Source organism: Suillus bovinus (assembly GCF_016758785.1).
Source record: "Suillus bovinus strain UH-Sbo-P2 chromosome Unknown EDB93scaffold_21, whole genome shotgun sequence".
NCBI classification, from domain to species: Eukaryota; Fungi; Basidiomycota; class Agaricomycetes; order Boletales; family Suillaceae; genus Suillus; species Suillus bovinus.
The window spans coordinates 346247-362602 of record NW_024542077.1 but is presented as its reverse complement, the minus strand read 5'-3'; the positions used below and the strand labels follow the sequence as shown (position 1 = coordinate 362602).

The following is a 16356-nucleotide window of genomic DNA, read 5'->3' as shown; positions in this document are numbered from 1 at the left end:
GGAATGACATAGCTAGCGAGCGCGTCAAAATAAGGTTGGCGGTGGGAGGGGGGCCCGGTTGTACTTTTTCGAGCCTCGGCAGTTCATTCAACGCACTATTCACAATTTTCAACAGGCCTTAGACAGCGCCGACTTTTCAACAGTGTTATTAACAGTTATTAACAGGTATTATAAACAGCTGTTGAAAAAGATCGACTTTTCAACCGTACCCTAGTGTCCGCCCAGCTGCTGCAGCTGCAAACCCTGTAGGAGCAACACTACAGGAGATGTTAGATACGTAGGTACTGAATGTAAGGATGATACTAACCTCAGCGACACACGAAGTCAACTGAGGGTAGTGCGAGACGCGACGGGAAAAGTAAACTATATAGGTACTTAGTAATACGTCGGTACCGATGTCCATAGCGAAGGTTTGATATAACAACAAACCCTACACTGGTCTATATCTGGTGCCAGGTTTACTTTCAATCATCATCGATATTTATGTAAAAGGAACGACTGTCTTCCTTCTATCTAGTTGGCCTTCTACGGGCCCGGGAGTCTCACATTAGTATCAACCTCTAAACCCACTATACTTACGAACAGACCAAATCACCTTGCTCGGGAGGTGGAGATGGCTACATCAATGATTTAGTGGTCGCCGTGTTTACTTTTGGAGCCGATACAACTTCGGCTGAGGATGTGGTATCTAGCTAATGCACGCTCGCGCCATGATTGGTCCTACAGTAACTGGTGAGGGCGCTTCCTTATACTTTAAATCTATGTGCTCATGATGTTCGCTGTTCAACACTGTTCTTTCACCTCATTTATGCTATTTTCACAGGAATTACAACCTCTCGACGACGGCAATCGGTTCTCATCGTAGCTGGAAAAGTCGCTCGAGGCAATCATTCATTTGAACATGAGAGCGCCAATAAAACCAAATGACGGAAGGTCATCGCTTAAGTTCCTACTTGCCCAATACTCGCGCCTACATCTATCCTCCAGCTATCCTGTACAATCTCATAGCTGGCTACCACGATCGGTTACTTTGACACCTGTCAACCTCCAGCCTTTATCTCTCCCCAAAACCATGGCATCAGTGCTCAGGGAGCACCGGAAGCCTTTTTGTGATATACCGCAAACCACTGGGTGAGATATGTCCCACAGAACTTTCGATGCCTCCTCACTCATTATGGTTGGGCGGAACTAAAGGTCAGATTCCTTTAGTTGATGCAGAGGAGATGTCGTGGACTCCATTTGCTATCCTCCAACTCCGAGATCAAAGCATCCTTTGAAGTCATGCTCACAAAATGGGCATATTTGGACACTCGACGACAGGATGAAACATATCCAGTCGCGCACCACCCCGGCGTAGATCTGCTTCGCCAAACGACCAAGAATACCAAACCTCAAAAGTTCTTTATGCCCGTCAGCGTATGCACGGAGAAGCATACGACGAATACGAGTGCAGAGATTTCAGTCCAAAGCGCACGTGAGTTATCACTGGCATTCCCGATGCCGATAAAACCTTCCAGGAAATGGAAATGTCAACACGCCCTTTGTGGAAACTCGACACTTATACCAGTGCAGCGATAGCCACAATGGTCGCTATAGCGTACCTCGCATGTTTGAGAGAGGGGGCTGGCGTCGAAGAGGACGACTGAACCCCGTCCGCAACCTCATTCTACTATGGTCGACAATGATATGACTGCAACTCAAGAACTTCCATCTACCCGTTATCACCACCTATGTCGAAATATGTACGAGGCAGGAAGGCGACGTGGTCCTTGGATAGCATCCTATCTATGATCAGATCCATGAATATCATGTGAACGAGCAATGGGCGAGTAGTTTTTACCTTTTATGAGATGAAAACGTTGCCGTTCATGAGAACCGAGCTCTCAAGCATTTCATGGGTATAAAGGAGGCTCAAACATATTCGAACAAGGCGTAAAATAGTTACCATCATGTAAAACAAATTTGCTGCGTCAAATACTATTTTCAACTTGCCCTCTCCGCAAAAGCCAGGAACAAACTCCCAACTCGGACTCCAAGGACCCTGGACATGCGGCAAGGAACTTGCCATAGTAAAGATGCAATGCCAAGTGCATCGCCAATGGCGACTAACACGTTAGATCGGAAATTGACTTGAAAACAGGAAGAAGTGCCAGCGGATTAAACGGAATCCCGAACGTTCTGGCTGTTATGAACGCTAAAGAGGAAACAAGTCCACGAGGCGAGGCTGCTGTATGATACACAAGGCGCCTAGAATACAAGAGCCGGCCTTAGTGACCTAGTACATGTGCACTCAAAAGACAATGGGGCTATTCTGTAACGCCGTACTATGAGTTTGATGAACGCTTGAAGTTACACATGCGCTGGTAACTTAGCACTGAAACGTTCTGGGATTCTAGGAGGACTGAAAAGTAATTGCTGTATAATGGGTTTGCATACACACTGCCTGCACAGGTTGGATGACGGCATCTGCATGGCCCAGTCTGTTTGATGATATATATATGATATTGCGCCTACCACCATGCCCAACTTAAATACTTCTCTGCTGCATATTGTCTCATCGTAATGGATATCATCCAAGAACAAATGTGAGTCGTGCATTCGTAGTTCGGCACCATGTATTTTGACAGACTACTAATAGCGACTCTTAGTACTCTTGATGTTAGGTTGTTGTCCTACTACTCCATCTGCGCCATTCTGGTGCCAATCAGTACTAGGGTTTTTATCTTTGCCGTCAGGACATATGTTAACATCATAATATACTAGCTATTCTGATATGCGACCATATGGCGACCCTCACAGAAGAAATTGTTTTTATTTGGTGTCGTCCAAAGTCGTTGTCTTCAGCGTTGTTTCTGCTCAATCGTTATGTCGCTCTACTGGCAAATATCTATATCTTGATTGGGAATTTCCTGCATGCTTCAGCTGAGGTCTTACATTTTATCATACATGTCTTAACATGGCAGGCTCACGACTTTTTCCCGCAGAGGTTTGATCCTGGTTCTCGAATATCTGTCCATCTGCTTAACAAAGACTTAGCTGTCCGACATTCGTGCTATCACAACAAGCGCTCGTTTTTTTGCAAGCATTTATCATTTGCCGTGAGTGAATGGTTTATTTTGAGAATTCATTACTCAAAATTTCAGTTATATTGACTCTTCGCATTTATGCTCTTTACGGTCGCAGCAAACTCTTGCTTGCTTTGTTAGTAATTATCATCTTTGTCTTTGTGGGAGGAGCTTTTGTGTCTGTGTGTGTTTGCATAGAATGTTTGGCTATGAAATCTACTGATCGTTTCTAGACAGTGATGTTTGGTCGTTATCCAGGCACTGTTGTGACTATCTTGCCGGGAGGAGCCTGTTATACAACATTTACAACAGAGAAGTACGTCATTTTCTACGCGCCTGGTCAAACTTAAACATTGTTGCAGAACCATTGGTTGGTGAACTCTAGACTTATTTGCATGTAGCTTAATGCCCTGACTTTATTCAGTCGCAGGCCTCGGAATGACATGGGTGGTCCTATTTTTATATGAATTGCTCATCTTTGTCCTCACAGTGACTAGGATTTTCAAAATCAGGAGATTACTGCGGTTATCTCTGACGAGGTCCAGAAGAAATATTATTTCTGTCATGTTTCAGGATGGTGAGTGTTTCGCTACATTAGTATCCTAAACACTGAACTAACCGAATGCAGGTGTGATGTACTTCGGGTGAGATTACCAGTGAGGTGTGATTCAAGTCAATTTGACCCCTATCGCTTAAGGGTGATGACACTGTTTAATATACCGAACATCCTGACATACTACGTGAGTCAACAGATAACTTATTGGTTGGGTCGCGCACTCACAGCTTCATGGATTCAGTGCGGTTCAGTGAGCAACCTCCATAATATTTTTTTTGATGACTATTCACGAGTGATCGGCAAGGGTACCATCATGGGCTGGCTGAGCACATTTACTAGCTGGTGAGTGGCTGGTGCGATATACATGGATAAAGTTTGAATATGCCCTCGGAACAGCATTTCTGTTACTCTAATCTCGCGGCTGATGCTTAACCTGCACAAATCGATTGATGCTGGCATTCTCTCCGCCCCCACCCAGGATGATGACAATTGCCTCCCTGTCCTTACCACTAGACTTGACATACAGTCCACGAATTCTTCTCACTATTGGTAGGAAGTTGGCTGGATGCCAAAATGCGGTACCTATATAGAAGGCGTTATGCAGGCGCTGGCTTTACCCGTCCTCGCATCTCGAATGATCGCATACTAAATGTACCTTATAATCAAACAGAATCTAACAGTAAATACTTGTATGTTTGGTCTACCATATTAGGGCACTGCCCCGGATGATAAACATGGATCGAAAAAAAGAAGAAAAAAAATAGGCAGATACATGTCACGATTTCCTCTCTCATGCGCCTTTGGTTCCAAAACATAAGAGTCGCACTATTGCGATAACGATGACATAACTCATCCGTGCCACCAAAATGATGAAAGGGAGGCAACCAATTTCCAACATTATTAGGTAATCCAAACCACGTTCTCCATCTACCGGATCAATTGAACAACTCACGAACGCCAGCCCAACCTGTCAGTCAATTCCACGCGCGGAAAATAAGCCAGCAATACTAAGCCCGAAGCACCCAAACAAGCAAGATGGATACCCTCCGGGTTCTGCGGAGAGATGAGGAATCATTCCTCATCTCTACCTCTTTCTTCGCATCGATATATAGGTGCTTCCCAAAGCCTGCCCTTCTCTGATCGTTGAAGCTTGGGAAGTGAATGTTAGGCATTTGGAGGGGAAATATCTATGTTTTTATTTATCGTGAGGAATGTATAATAACCCGGCAAGTGTCATCCGTTGGATATCATTAATATCGTGATGGGCCGAGCTTCAGTCACTCGAACACACTTACACAGTGACTTTTAAACAGCGCAGTCAGCGTTACATATATGTCTTGATAACCACTGGCAGGAAATTCATTGACCGTGACGCACTGGCGGGCTTCGAAGGAGATAAAGAACGGTTCGTTCGCTACATGATCACCTTTGATGCGCTAAACACCCTTCGACTCATTGACGCATCCGCTTCCCATGAGGTGCGTACTTTTAAGCCTACGATGAGCTATGTGAAATATCTCAAAACAAATATTGATTCCACAGGCGATGGAACTCCCAGGCGATCAACCATCAATTCGGTGGCGGCAGTACTTCGTGCATATATAACGATGAGTCTGTCCAATTATTTGAACACTTAGACAATAAGAAAAATGTAACGCTGATGAGATTACTTCAGGGTGTAGTACAAACATCATCTAGATTCTCATGAGCGGCTCCTGCGGCTGTCGTGTAGCTCAAAAAAATGACATCTCATTGACTTTGTATGGTGAGTACGCCATGTCCAGTTATGGTTAAGCTGGTTAACCACTCACGGGAACCGGGTGGCGTGAGCAGCAGGATCCGAAGATACTCAACAACTTGATATTCACATGTTCAAGTTCATCGTCTGCTCATATCAACTTTGTGTCGACTTTTCAGCAGTTTCCTGGATGATGTGGAAGTTGCCCCTGAAGGTACATGGTGTCGTGATCTAGTACTGGCACTGTCACTCACTGGGTATAGGTCAAGTTTTAGTCTCCGAAACACATGGTTTCTGAACAGCGCAATTGGCGTGACATAATATATTCTTGATAACCGCACTGGCAGGCTTCGAGGGAGATGAAGAATGGTTCGCTCGCCACAAGATGACTTTTGAATGTGCCGTTCACTCTCCAACTCATTGATGCATTCTCTGGTCATAAATGCGACGAAACTCCCAGGTGATTGATCATCAATCCAGTGGCGGCAGTACTTCTATTCGAATGGCATAATGATAGATGTGTCAAACATTCCTTGAGTGCGTTCAGCATTACGGTGGCGGCAGTGCCTCTGTTCGAAATGCATAATGACAGGTCTGTCAAACTTTGTTTGAGTTCGTTCACCATTATTATCCAAAGTACGCTCAAAATCAATAAGAAAAGTATAATGCTAATGGACTTGCTTCTAGATATAAGCATGGACTGTAACATCCACTGGATCCAGGAATCATGTTTCTCGTGAATGACTCGCCGGTCATGTAGCTCAGAAGAGGTTACCCTCCGAACGCGAATCTGTCCGGTGAGCAGCTCATTCAAAACAACACAGCTCAGGGTGAGCCACAATATTTTGTCCAATTTCGATTAAGATATGTATTCACCCACCCGTTTCATTCGGAACCGGATATTGTAAATAGCAAGACCCGGAGATATTTCCATCTGACGAGCTCACCGTCCTGCACTAGGTAAGAGTAAGTATATCATATGCAAGTGGCTGAGAACAGACATCCATCTTATAAAAACTCCTCCGACTTGACCAGTTCCTATTAACATCTCCAGACCAAGTACAGCGGCACACAATGAGTCTATTAAAGATCCCCTTCATCCTAGTTTCCGCCGTTGGCCTCCATATCTCGTTGACTGATCCTTCTTCACCACCGTCATCTAAAGAGAGGGTGGTTCACTCGCCGCTCGAATCCTTCATTGAATGGTTTATAAAACTTCGCGGTATGGGGTTAATGCAGGTGGGTTGCTCGTAACCTCTCGTAGCTGTCTTTATTAATTTGTGGACAATGACAATATAAGATCATGGCATGGGCAGCATCTTCTGCTGAAGTGGCTAACATCCTGGCCATGCATATAAGTCCCTCGCATGTTCCAGGAGGCATTTATGGCGCTAGAGTTGTGCAGCTTCTGCGCGTTCTTCACCCTACACCAATCACCCCTGCTTTCATTGCTGGCAGTATTTCCATCGCGATTGGCGGCGCATTGAGGCTATATTGTATGGCGACTTTAGGAAAGCTCTGGAGCTTCCACCTCAGCGTCAGAAAAGAGCACAGACTTGTGACAAGCGGGCCGTACTCGGTGGTGCGCCACCCGAGCTACACCGGTCTCCTTTTTCAAGGTATCGGTGTCGCCATCATGTACGGAAGTCAAGGATCGTGGATGAGGCAATCTGGGATCTTACAAGTGCCTTTTATTAAAGTATTAGCAATGAGTGGCTTTTTCGTATTTATCACAGTAACCCCTTGGGTTTCCATCAGCCGACCTGTACAGGAGGACCAGATGTTGCAGCGTGCTCTGGGACAAGACTGGGAGAATTGGGCAAAGAAAGTGAAATACCGGCTTATTCCTGGGGTTTATTGATGAAATATAATACTAGGCGCTTTGGGCGCACCAGTTTGCTTTTTGTACTTGTACTATAATGCAGGGATCGGTGTTCTATAGAGTTGATTATATGATGTACACCGTGTACAGGAACTATCTGGTGGACCATCCCACTTTTGTCTATGAAATAATTATACTGAAGCAATGAAGCGGTGTACGAAGCAGATTCTTGCCTCATTTGTTGTTGCAATGGACAATATCATTTCGTACATCACATAATGTGCGCGCTCGATACCAAAAAAGCAAACAAACGAGTGGCAAAAACGGGAAGGGGACTTCCATAATGACCGTGTTTCACTAACCTCGTGCGGTGGCGCTCAGGGAGATAGGATCCCTATTCGACTCCATTAAACTATTACGTTTTTCAGAGGAACCTGGAGGCTGCAAGTGGAAGGAGAAAAGAATGGATTGACTAACAAGCACTTTTTTTCTCATGGGCTATTACTGTCACGGACCCTTGACTGCCAAAAAGTTGCTTCGAAAGGGTTTTCTTATGACGTGTTGGTGATGTTGTCGTTTCTGTGATGAGGGAGAAAGGAGGGCATATGCAGATCTACGGGGAAGGCAGAATAATGAGAGCGTGCTACGCGTTGAATAAAACAAGATCACACATACCAAAGACCCCCCCTCTCCCTGTCTCGCATCACTACGGTGCGACAGTCATGCACAATGAACCGGATTCAGGATTCAGATATTGCGTTTCCATCCAAAAAGAAATGTGAGAAATCTGGATGCTTGGAGGGACTACCTATCTTGTCCGCTGTGTCGAATTTAGTCAGAATGGCTATGGAAGTAGATTAGTAAATTTGTAGTAAAGAGCGTCAAGACGAGACTTATACACCAAAACTGAAATTTGAGCAATGAGATTCAGATACACATCCAGTTGTCCTTCTCGCGAAACAGCATCTTTATGCTCATCTTCTTCGTGGAGTATGGACCTAGCCAGGAGCATCTGATTAGGTGGGAGAGGTTGCATCTGTCTGTGACGAGTGGGCATGCAATTAGCGAGCTCGACGAGAGCGCACATACCAAAGTCTTTACAAGTTTCCCTCTCCCAGTCTTGCACGTCAAAACATACGCGGCGTGACGGTCTTCATCAAAAGCCAGAAAGACCAAATTACAAGTCATCACGAGCCTGAAATCGAAGTTTAGTGGATCACAGGAGGGATATCTAAGCACTTACCTGGGCCCTCAGTTTATCAGTATACCAGGTAACACAAAGGTCACAAAGGTTCGATGTTGAAGCTTCGAACTCGAAGGAAGGCAGTGAGACAATAGACCTGTAAGTACTGGCTTTCCCAACGTTCATTCGTATGGGTCAAGTCGATGGACGTGGTGGCACAGAAACAAATGACTCCGTCGACATTGGTAATAAATACCATAGATCATAGCATGTAACACAGAAACTAAACGACTAAACAAAGATCTCTGTCCTCATGTATATACACGCGCTCAAACAGCACGTATCAATCGGACACAGCACAAGATATGTATGTGGGTACCAGGTCGCCTAGGACAACGCCCCCCAAACAGCCAAACCCGCGAAAAAGGTCATGATACCGACCAAGACGCCGACATAGGCAGCGGTATGCACGCCTATGCGTGGTAGGAAGGTTGGCGTGTGCAGCACTGCTAAGCTTGTATGGAGGAGGAGGACGAGGGGAGCGGTTATGATGAGTGGAATGTATGAACTGTCGTAGGATTGCGTGTGTGAAGTCGCGTGAAGGAAACCTCTGAGTTGGTCTGTTACAGGGAGGAATGATAGTTGGCCGGATATATCTGAGAGGGGGACGGAGAGGGGGGAACGGAGGTATGCTGCGCTGAGGAGGAGGGTGAGGCCTATGGAGAGGAAGATGGAGTTGAAACGTTGGAGACAGGATATGAAGACTGGGATTTTCTGTGAGGAATAATTAGGGTGTTAATTAAAAAAGCGGAGGGCACGCACGATGACAGGAAGCCCATAAACCTCCTCGAGCTCATCTCTCATCTTTATCACAAGCAACTTCTCTAACCCACGATCGATGCGTGATTCCACGCTTCGAGCTTCTCCGTCTTCTAATGCGTCTCCGAATGTGTCGTGTTCCTGTTGTGGGGAATGCGGGTTTGCTAGCACTGGCTCGGGTTCGTCGAGAGACCCAGATTTTATGCGTTCAAGGAACTCTGTTTCTCTTCCCTCTGGAACCATGAGATCGCGGTAAAGGGCGAGTTGTTGGTACCCCTGTACAATAGCAGCAAGCACCTCTGCAAAGTTGAGGGAAAGCCACCACACAGTGCGGAAAGCAGGGTCCTGGCAAGTAGGAATGGGATAGTCCATTGTGTGCCTGACTTGAAGAATTACGAGTGATGCGAGACGAAGACCATTTGTGATGAGGATATGTATGAATGTACTTGCAAAAGATGCATAGTCTGAAGGAAGTAGGAGAAAGGCGAGTGAGAATAGGGGGACGCGGAGGAGATGAGTGAGACTGAAGAATGCGCTGGAGATGAGAATTTGAGGTAGTGGGAAGGGGAAAGATGATGGGTACGGAGAAGGGAAATCTGCTATGGGCCAAGCCAAGTCAGGGAGGAATGCCAGCACAGTGAAAACCACTATTGCGAAAATTGGAACCAAAGCATTCATCAAGACTATTCGAGAGTATGAGCCTAGGAAAAAAGGTTAAGAAAACCAGCTGGCGCCATGATGTTCAGGGGAACGAACCGATGTACAATCCATTGTTTTGAAGCTCCCATTCAACGTCGTCGTCGTCTTCATCGTTATTCTGTGGACTAGGACTGGCAATGATACTACCGGCTGGTGAGCTCATAATTGCAAAGCCTAGGTCAGCATAAGCGTTGGTTGAACTATGCGCTGTCGGCTCGGAGTCTGGATCCCATGGACGTTGACTTGCCATGTGAGGTAACGCTGCAGCAACTGTTTGTATAACTCCTCTATGCATCGAGTTGGTTGGCAATGACCAGTAGTCTACTTCATGTTTTATACGCCTGAGCATGCACAGTGAGACCCTCCGCGTGTCCCATCGACTCAGCTCGTATAACCATTGCAAGTATCATTACACTCTACTAATCGCCGCCGACTCAACTACACGCCTTGTCCATACCCCCCACTGCCGAAACCTAGTCACGTTGCTGATGCTATGACAAAACCATATCAGCATCACGATCTCGACAGTATAGAAGAGAAAAGATGAAAAGGATCAGCTTTCGATGCATTTCAACAAGATAATGCTCCCATCTCCACATTGTACACCGGGAGACTTCGCGGGAGCACCACATTCCGTCCGCCCATCGAATAAATTTCATCCATGAAAAACCACAATTATGAAGATGGCAGCGATTTCAGGTGGACCGTAGACGTACATTTTTGGGTGATACCTGAAACGCAAAAAAAAAAAAAAAAATCAGTCATTGGTCGAAACGAGAAAAGAAAATAATGTCAGACAAGGCTGAAATCAATAATATCGTCCACATGTATGTTCGGAATGTGGTAAAGTACTGATAGTCATCACGAACTCCGGTGACCAACAAATGGAAACACAACTCACCGTTTACATCGACGGACGTTGAGCACGTCTACTAAATTTGAAAACTTTTTAGAAACAATTTAAACTTCCGACAGTCCCAATCCTTCGCGGAGCCGCAAATCTAGATCATGCCGTCCATTCCGAACTAAGTCTAGTCTTCTCCAACCCAATCACCATGCAATCCCTCCTCCGGTGGAGCGTCGAAAACTCCAACCCAAGCACCGACCCACCCACTACCACCTCCAATAAACTCGATCCTGGAATCATCGATCACATCCTCGGTAAACCAGATGCTCAACTCATGAAAGAAGCTCTTACAGTAGGCCTCGATGAAAGGCAAACTGAAGACGATAGATTACAGGCTCTTGATGATCTCGAGATGGTCCGTCCCTTTCATCCCGTGATTAAACGCTTCATGTGCTCAACATGAAACATGAAATATAGCTAGTTCAGAATATCGATAATGCGAATGGTGATCCTTTCGCGGATTGATTGATTCTGATCTAACGAATGGTATGACACAGACCTAAAGAAACTAGGGATATGGCAACCCCTACATAATCTACTCCTAACATCCGGTACGAGCGATGCACTCAGAATGCAAACCCTGTGGATAATCGGCACCGCACTGCAAAATAACCCAGCTGCTCAACTCGCCGTAAGTCATCCTTCTTCTTCAATGCGCCCTCTTCCTAACACGTATTCGGCTCATGATTCACATTCAATTCACTATAACTAACAGTACTTTGTGTTCACGTTCTATCTGATAACAGTATCTCGACCTCGACCCCCTCTCCACCCTTCTCAAATCCCTTTCCCCCTCATCCAACTCCGCTGAGACCCGCTCACGAGCTCTATACGCGCTTTCTGGCCTACTGAAACTGAATGCTGCTGCTGTGCAAAAGATGAGCGTGGTGGACGGATGGAGCGCTTTGAGAATGTGTCTGGAAGGTGCGTATCGTTCCACAACTTCTACCCTCTGTTCATGATGATCGACACTCACACATCCGACGAACACTAGACTCAGAAATCCGAGTCCGCAGAAAAACAACATTCCTGCTAAACACACTGCTCCTCCCAACCTCCTCATCCTCTGAGGTGAATCTCCAACCAAACATGAGCCTCCCCACCTCAGAGAACGCACCACCCCAAGTCCACGCAAATTCTCATGCCTCGATGCTCTCTGATCCGTCGTCCGTCTCTACCTCTGCTCTCACGCTCGCTGTAATTCAGAACGAGGGAGAGCAGGGTGGGTCTTTACTCGATGCGTTGATATCAGCATTGATTGAACCTGTCCCGTTCGGTGTTGATGGCGAGATGGACAAGGATGACGAATTTCAGGAGAATATTGTTAGGTGAGTCCGATCCTAATCTTAATCCCGTATGATCTTGTGTTGATGTTGGGACGGAACTACATAGGATCTTATACACGTTTGCGACGAGCTGCAATGGCATGTTTTCACCTACCCAGAAACGCAGTCTCTGGGGGTTCTTGGGAGGGGTTACTATGATGCAACGAGAGGAGAACTTGAATTTTGGATTGACGAGTGGGGAGTGGGAGGAGTTGAGTGAGGCTGTGAGGTCGTAGTGGGATGCATGCAGTAGGGGTCGTACTTGAGGTGGAATGAAATGGCATTTTTTGATATTTGTTTATCACGACAGCACAGCCAGGCGTTATGTAGTGGTGCGGCAGTGATCATGTGCTGCGGCAAAACACCTTCGCCCCTAGCAAACCGTCATTGATAATCATTACTCAGACTTAACCTTCATCATGACCAGCTGTTGCAGCAGACAGACTATCATCCTAAGCCTGATGCCCATATTAATCATATCTATCTTTTTATCTCTTTACACCATCCCTTGCTACTATGTGCCAGACTGTCACGAGTACCTTTAACAAAACACTATTCTTTCTTGAATCTTCCTAAGTGCCAATACACAGCGCCTAAGACAAACCCTAACCCTACCCCGAAAGCGTCTACCAGTTCAGAGATTCCATTAGCGCCCACGACACGTGTCTTCGATGTGACTGATGAAGAAGATGAGTTCTTTGATTGTGATTAGATTAGATAAGATACAATAAGATAAGATATGGTCACGTGATACTTCTTTAATATTCTACGACGTTCTATGGTACGATTCCCTTTTCTATTTTATGATTGGTCAGTAGTTGTAACTCAGTTTCAATCTCCGTTTCAATAGTTGTATATAGTTAGCATGTCTTGGTCGATAGTTCCTTAGTTCAAACCTCTTGTATCTACAACTGTAGCAATCCAAGACGTACTTGCTCTTCTCTCTCTTGTCCGATAACCTTAGTCGAGTCCTAGTCTCTGCCCAAGTGTTAATTCATTATTTGGGTTGTGACATTAGGTTTGAACTATAGGAGACTCCGACTCTCGCATACTGCTCGCATCCATTACTATATCCTTTGAAGCCTTGGCCGACCAAACGGTTGACCAACGATTCAAACGATCATCTTTACTCGTCGTTACACGTGTCTCTCAGCAGCATATTTGCGCGAGACATACGTCTAACATCCATTACACATTTTATCTTGCCTGGTCTAAACAACCGCGACCCTTTTCTTTGAAACCCTTTCCTTTGCTCACTTGAGCGTTTTCTCTACCGTTAGTCTTTCGTAGTTAGTAGTCCTATACCAGGCCCTGCCTTACATTGCAGCCGCCAGTATACGGAGGCATTGACGACATTAGGCGTCTCACTACAACTTGAAGTGCTGGCCCAAAACCCTGCCTGCTTCACGTTACTATAGTTTCCTTTTTACGATTACCCTTTTCCTTCGTACGCACGTAGTACCTTTCTGTTGAGTTTAGTAGAACTGTCGCATCTGCGGATAGTCTTACCATCATTACCAAGAGGATTTAGATACAGTATCCAAGTGAGACTCGCACTTGTAAGCTTCGGCTGGAAGAGTGATAACTTGTCCTTGGTCTGTACCCTTACGGTGATTGAGAAGTAACACACACGAAGCACACCACATTTTTCTCACTTAACAAAGGTGTAGTTTATGTACTTTCTTTTAGTTAGTAGATAGGGAAGTGTCAGTAGGGTTGACTAAAGAACCCTTTGACCCTGAAGTACGAGGTAGATCCGATTAGTATCGGGGACCGCTTCAGTTTTCCATTTACGTACTCCTTTTTCCCTCTCCCTTTAATCATCATTCCTTTTCGGGTGGACCGTTACGACTCGTCCACCACTTCATTATTCCTTTTCCGGAAGGGCCGTTACGACTCACCCTTCAAACTTCTTACATCATTAGTAAAGCGGGTTCCAGAATACAACTGGTACAATGACTAAGAAGACTTACTCCTTACATGAGTTTCACGCACTTGATGAGGCTATGAATGGGCCTAAACAGCCGTTCAATTGTTACAAATGTGGAAAGCCGAATCACATTGCACGAAACTGCAGAACTCCGAATTCCCCTCCCTCCTCAGATAGCTCCACACCTCCTAAATGGTTCCAAGATTTCTTAGCTCATAGAGAAGCGAAGAAGAAGAAATCAGAAATTCCCAAATGGTTCAAAGATTGGACCATATCATCAGAAGGCAAAGAGATGCTGGCTAAGTTGAAAGCCAAGGCAGAAGCACTTGCTAAAAAAGCATCAGAACCGCCTAAATGGTTTAAGGAATGGGAAGCTTCTAGAAGAAATAGAATCTTAGAGGAACAAGAGACAGACAAGTCGGGCAGTAGATACTCGATCCTTGCGAACTTTGCGGATGTAGAAGAAGTAAATTTAAAGACAAAATCAGAACACTTCTATCTTCCCATTATGCTGAAAGGAAAGAACAAATCTGCAGATTTGAAAGCTCTTGTAGATTGTGGAGCATCTACGCTCTTTATCAACAAACATTTTGTCAAGGAGAACAGAATTCGTTGTAGAAAATTACTGTGTCCGATTCAGGTTAAAAACATTGATGGATCTCTTAACGCCTCGGGATCGATGACTCACTTCGCTGAACTAGGTCTTAAAGTCGGCAACCATGAAGAAGAAAAAGTAGCATTCATGGTTACAGATCTAGGAAGCGATGATGTGATCATTGGTATCGATTGGTTGAGATACCACAACCCTGAGATTGATTGGAATGCAGGGAAGTTTTCGCTTTCACAGTGCCCGGTGAAATGTGAAACTAAGAAGGAGAAAAGACTCCGAAACAGGGCTGAGAAAAAGAAAAAGTCGGAAGAAGTCAATGATGTATCCGGCTTGTTGCCTGTAATGGCAGATCAAGATGAAGAGGAAGACGTGGCAGTTAAGAGAACGACCATGGAGGAAATAGAAGATGAGGAGAGTCCTGAACGATTATGGATTTGATACAAAGCCTCGGTCGCCACGGAGCAGAAGGTAGCAGAAGAAGCTACTAAGAAGAAGCAGTCGGTAGAAGAAATGGTACCCGACTGGCTTCATGATTACCTGGGAGTTTTCTCAGAAGAAGAATCTAAGCGCTTCCCTGAAAGAAAGAAGTGGGATCATGCGATAGATCTTAAAGATGAGGGCGATCTTCCGCCAAATGCGAAACCTTATCCGTTGTCACCCAAAGAGATGGATACATTGAAAGAATGGTTGAAAACCGAGACTGCACTGGGACGTATTAGAAATTCACAATCTCCAGTAGCAGCACCTTTCTTCTTTGTGGCCAAAAAAGATGGCAAGTTAAGACCGGTGATGGACTATAGAAAGCTTAATGAGAAGACGGTTAAAAATGCATATCCGCTACCGAGATCTCAAGATTTGATTGATGCTTTAACCGGTGCCACAATGTACTCTAAGATGGATGTACGATGGGGGTACAACAATATTCACATGAAAGAAGGAGATGAGTGGAAGGCGGCCTTCAAAACGCTGTTTGGTCACCACGAACCGACCGTGATGTATTTTGGACTCACGAACTCGTCTGCAACCTTCCAAACTATGATGAATGAAATTCTAAGAGACCTGATAGATGGCAAAACAGTAGTCGTCTACATTGATGATATTATGGTCTTTACGAATGGAAATAGGGAGCAGCACCAAAAGGTGGTACGAGAAGTCCTGAAACGGTTAAAGGAGAATGACCTGTTCTTAAAGCCTGAGAAATGTAGCTTTGAACAGTCTAAAGTCGAGTTCCTTGGATTGATTGTGGAAGAAGGCAATGTGTTGATGGACCCTGTGAAAGTAGAAGGAGTATTGAAATGGCCTGTTCCCAAATGCGTAAAAGATATACAAGCATTCATGGGCTTTGCCAACTTCTATCGAAGATTCATACTTGGGTTCTCGGATATAGCCAGACCAATGAATGATCTGCTAAGAAAAGATGTCAAATGGGACTGGACGGAGAAACAACAGAAAGCTTTTGATGAATTAAAGAAACATTTCACAGAAGCCCCCGTCTTAGTCATGCCAGATGTTGAGAAGAAAAAGAAAATAGAAACTGATGCTTCCGATTACGCAACAGGAGCAATTCTCTCTCAACTGATGGAAGATGGATTATGGCATCCGATAGCATATTACTCTAAGTCAATGAATGATGCAGAAAGAAATTATGACATTCACGACAAAGAGTTACTAGTGATCATTAGAGCGTTGGAAGAGTGGAGGC

The 16356-nt window shown here is 45.1% G+C and overlaps 4 protein-coding genes across 4 annotated transcripts; 3 read left to right on the top strand and 1 right to left on the bottom strand.

Annotated features, from left to right (window-relative positions):
* Nucleotides 1-2449: 2449 nt before the first annotated feature.
* Nucleotides 2450-4462, top strand: EDB93DRAFT_1141033 (uncharacterized protein). Its single transcript, XM_041449299.1, has 13 exons — nucleotides 2450-2585; nucleotides 2649-2707; nucleotides 2764-2927; nucleotides 3035-3098; nucleotides 3144-3247; nucleotides 3299-3381; nucleotides 3428-3435; nucleotides 3490-3642; nucleotides 3694-3709; nucleotides 3763-3805; nucleotides 3863-3871; nucleotides 3926-3963; nucleotides 4018-4462. Exons 1-13 carry the CDS (start codon nucleotides 2563-2565, stop codon nucleotides 4172-4174), a joined length of 921 nt encoding a protein of 306 aa, XP_041308629.1. The 5' UTR covers nucleotides 2450-2562; the 3' UTR covers nucleotides 4175-4462.
* A 1789-nt stretch (nucleotides 4463-6251) lies between these two features.
* Nucleotides 6252-7493, top strand: EDB93DRAFT_320933 (uncharacterized protein). The gene is made up of 2 exons (XM_041456078.1): nucleotides 6252-6598; nucleotides 6660-7493. Exons 1-2 carry the CDS (start codon nucleotides 6434-6436, stop codon nucleotides 7218-7220), a joined length of 726 nt encoding a protein of 241 aa, XP_041308628.1. The 5' UTR covers nucleotides 6252-6433; the 3' UTR covers nucleotides 7221-7493.
* A 1258-nt stretch (nucleotides 7494-8751) lies between these two features.
* Nucleotides 8752-10045, bottom strand: EDB93DRAFT_1083595 (uncharacterized protein; the record flags this gene model as incomplete). The annotated part of the gene is made up of 3 exons (XM_041445769.1): nucleotides 8752-9138; nucleotides 9187-9884; nucleotides 9940-10045. 3 exons carry the CDS (start codon nucleotides 10043-10045, stop codon nucleotides 8752-8754), a joined length of 1191 nt encoding a protein of 396 aa, XP_041308627.1.
* Nucleotides 10046-10835: 790 nt separating this feature from the next.
* EDB93DRAFT_1141011 (armadillo-type protein) lies at nucleotides 10836-12718 on the top strand. Its single transcript, XM_041449298.1, has 6 exons — nucleotides 10836-11144; nucleotides 11207-11234; nucleotides 11287-11420; nucleotides 11536-11713; nucleotides 11784-12117; nucleotides 12182-12718. Exons 1-6 carry the CDS (start codon nucleotides 10938-10940, stop codon nucleotides 12348-12350), a joined length of 1050 nt encoding a protein of 349 aa, XP_041308626.1. The 5' UTR covers nucleotides 10836-10937; the 3' UTR covers nucleotides 12351-12718.
* Nucleotides 12719-16356: the final 3638 nt, after the last annotated feature.

Coding starts and splice junctions, on each gene's coding strand:
- EDB93DRAFT_320933 (XM_041456078.1), top strand. CDS start 6,434: ATGAGTCTATTAAAGATCCCCTTCATCCTAGTTTCCGCCGTTGGCCTC. Junction 6,599..6,659: donor GCGGTATGGGGTTAATGCAG/GTGGGTTGCTCG, acceptor TGACAATATAAG/ATCATGGCATGGGCAGCATC.
- EDB93DRAFT_1141033 (XM_041449299.1), top strand. CDS start 2,563: ATGGATATCATCCAAGAACAAAT. Junction 2,928..3,034: donor TCCTGCATGCTTCAGCTGAG/GTCTTACATTTT, acceptor TAACAAAGACTT/AGCTGTCCGACATTCGTGCT. Junction 3,964..4,017: donor CTGAGCACATTTACTAGCTG/GTGAGTGGCTGG, acceptor CCCTCGGAACAG/CATTTCTGTTACTCTAATCT.
- EDB93DRAFT_1141011 (XM_041449298.1), top strand. CDS start 10,938: ATGCAATCCCTCCTCCGGTGGAGCGTCGAAAACTCCAACCCAAGCACC. Junction 11,421..11,535: donor ACCCAGCTGCTCAACTCGCC/GTAAGTCATCCT, acceptor ATCTGATAACAG/TATCTCGACCTCGACCCCCT. Junction 11,714..11,783: donor TTTGAGAATGTGTCTGGAAG/GTGCGTATCGTT, acceptor GACGAACACTAG/ACTCAGAAATCCGAGTCCGC.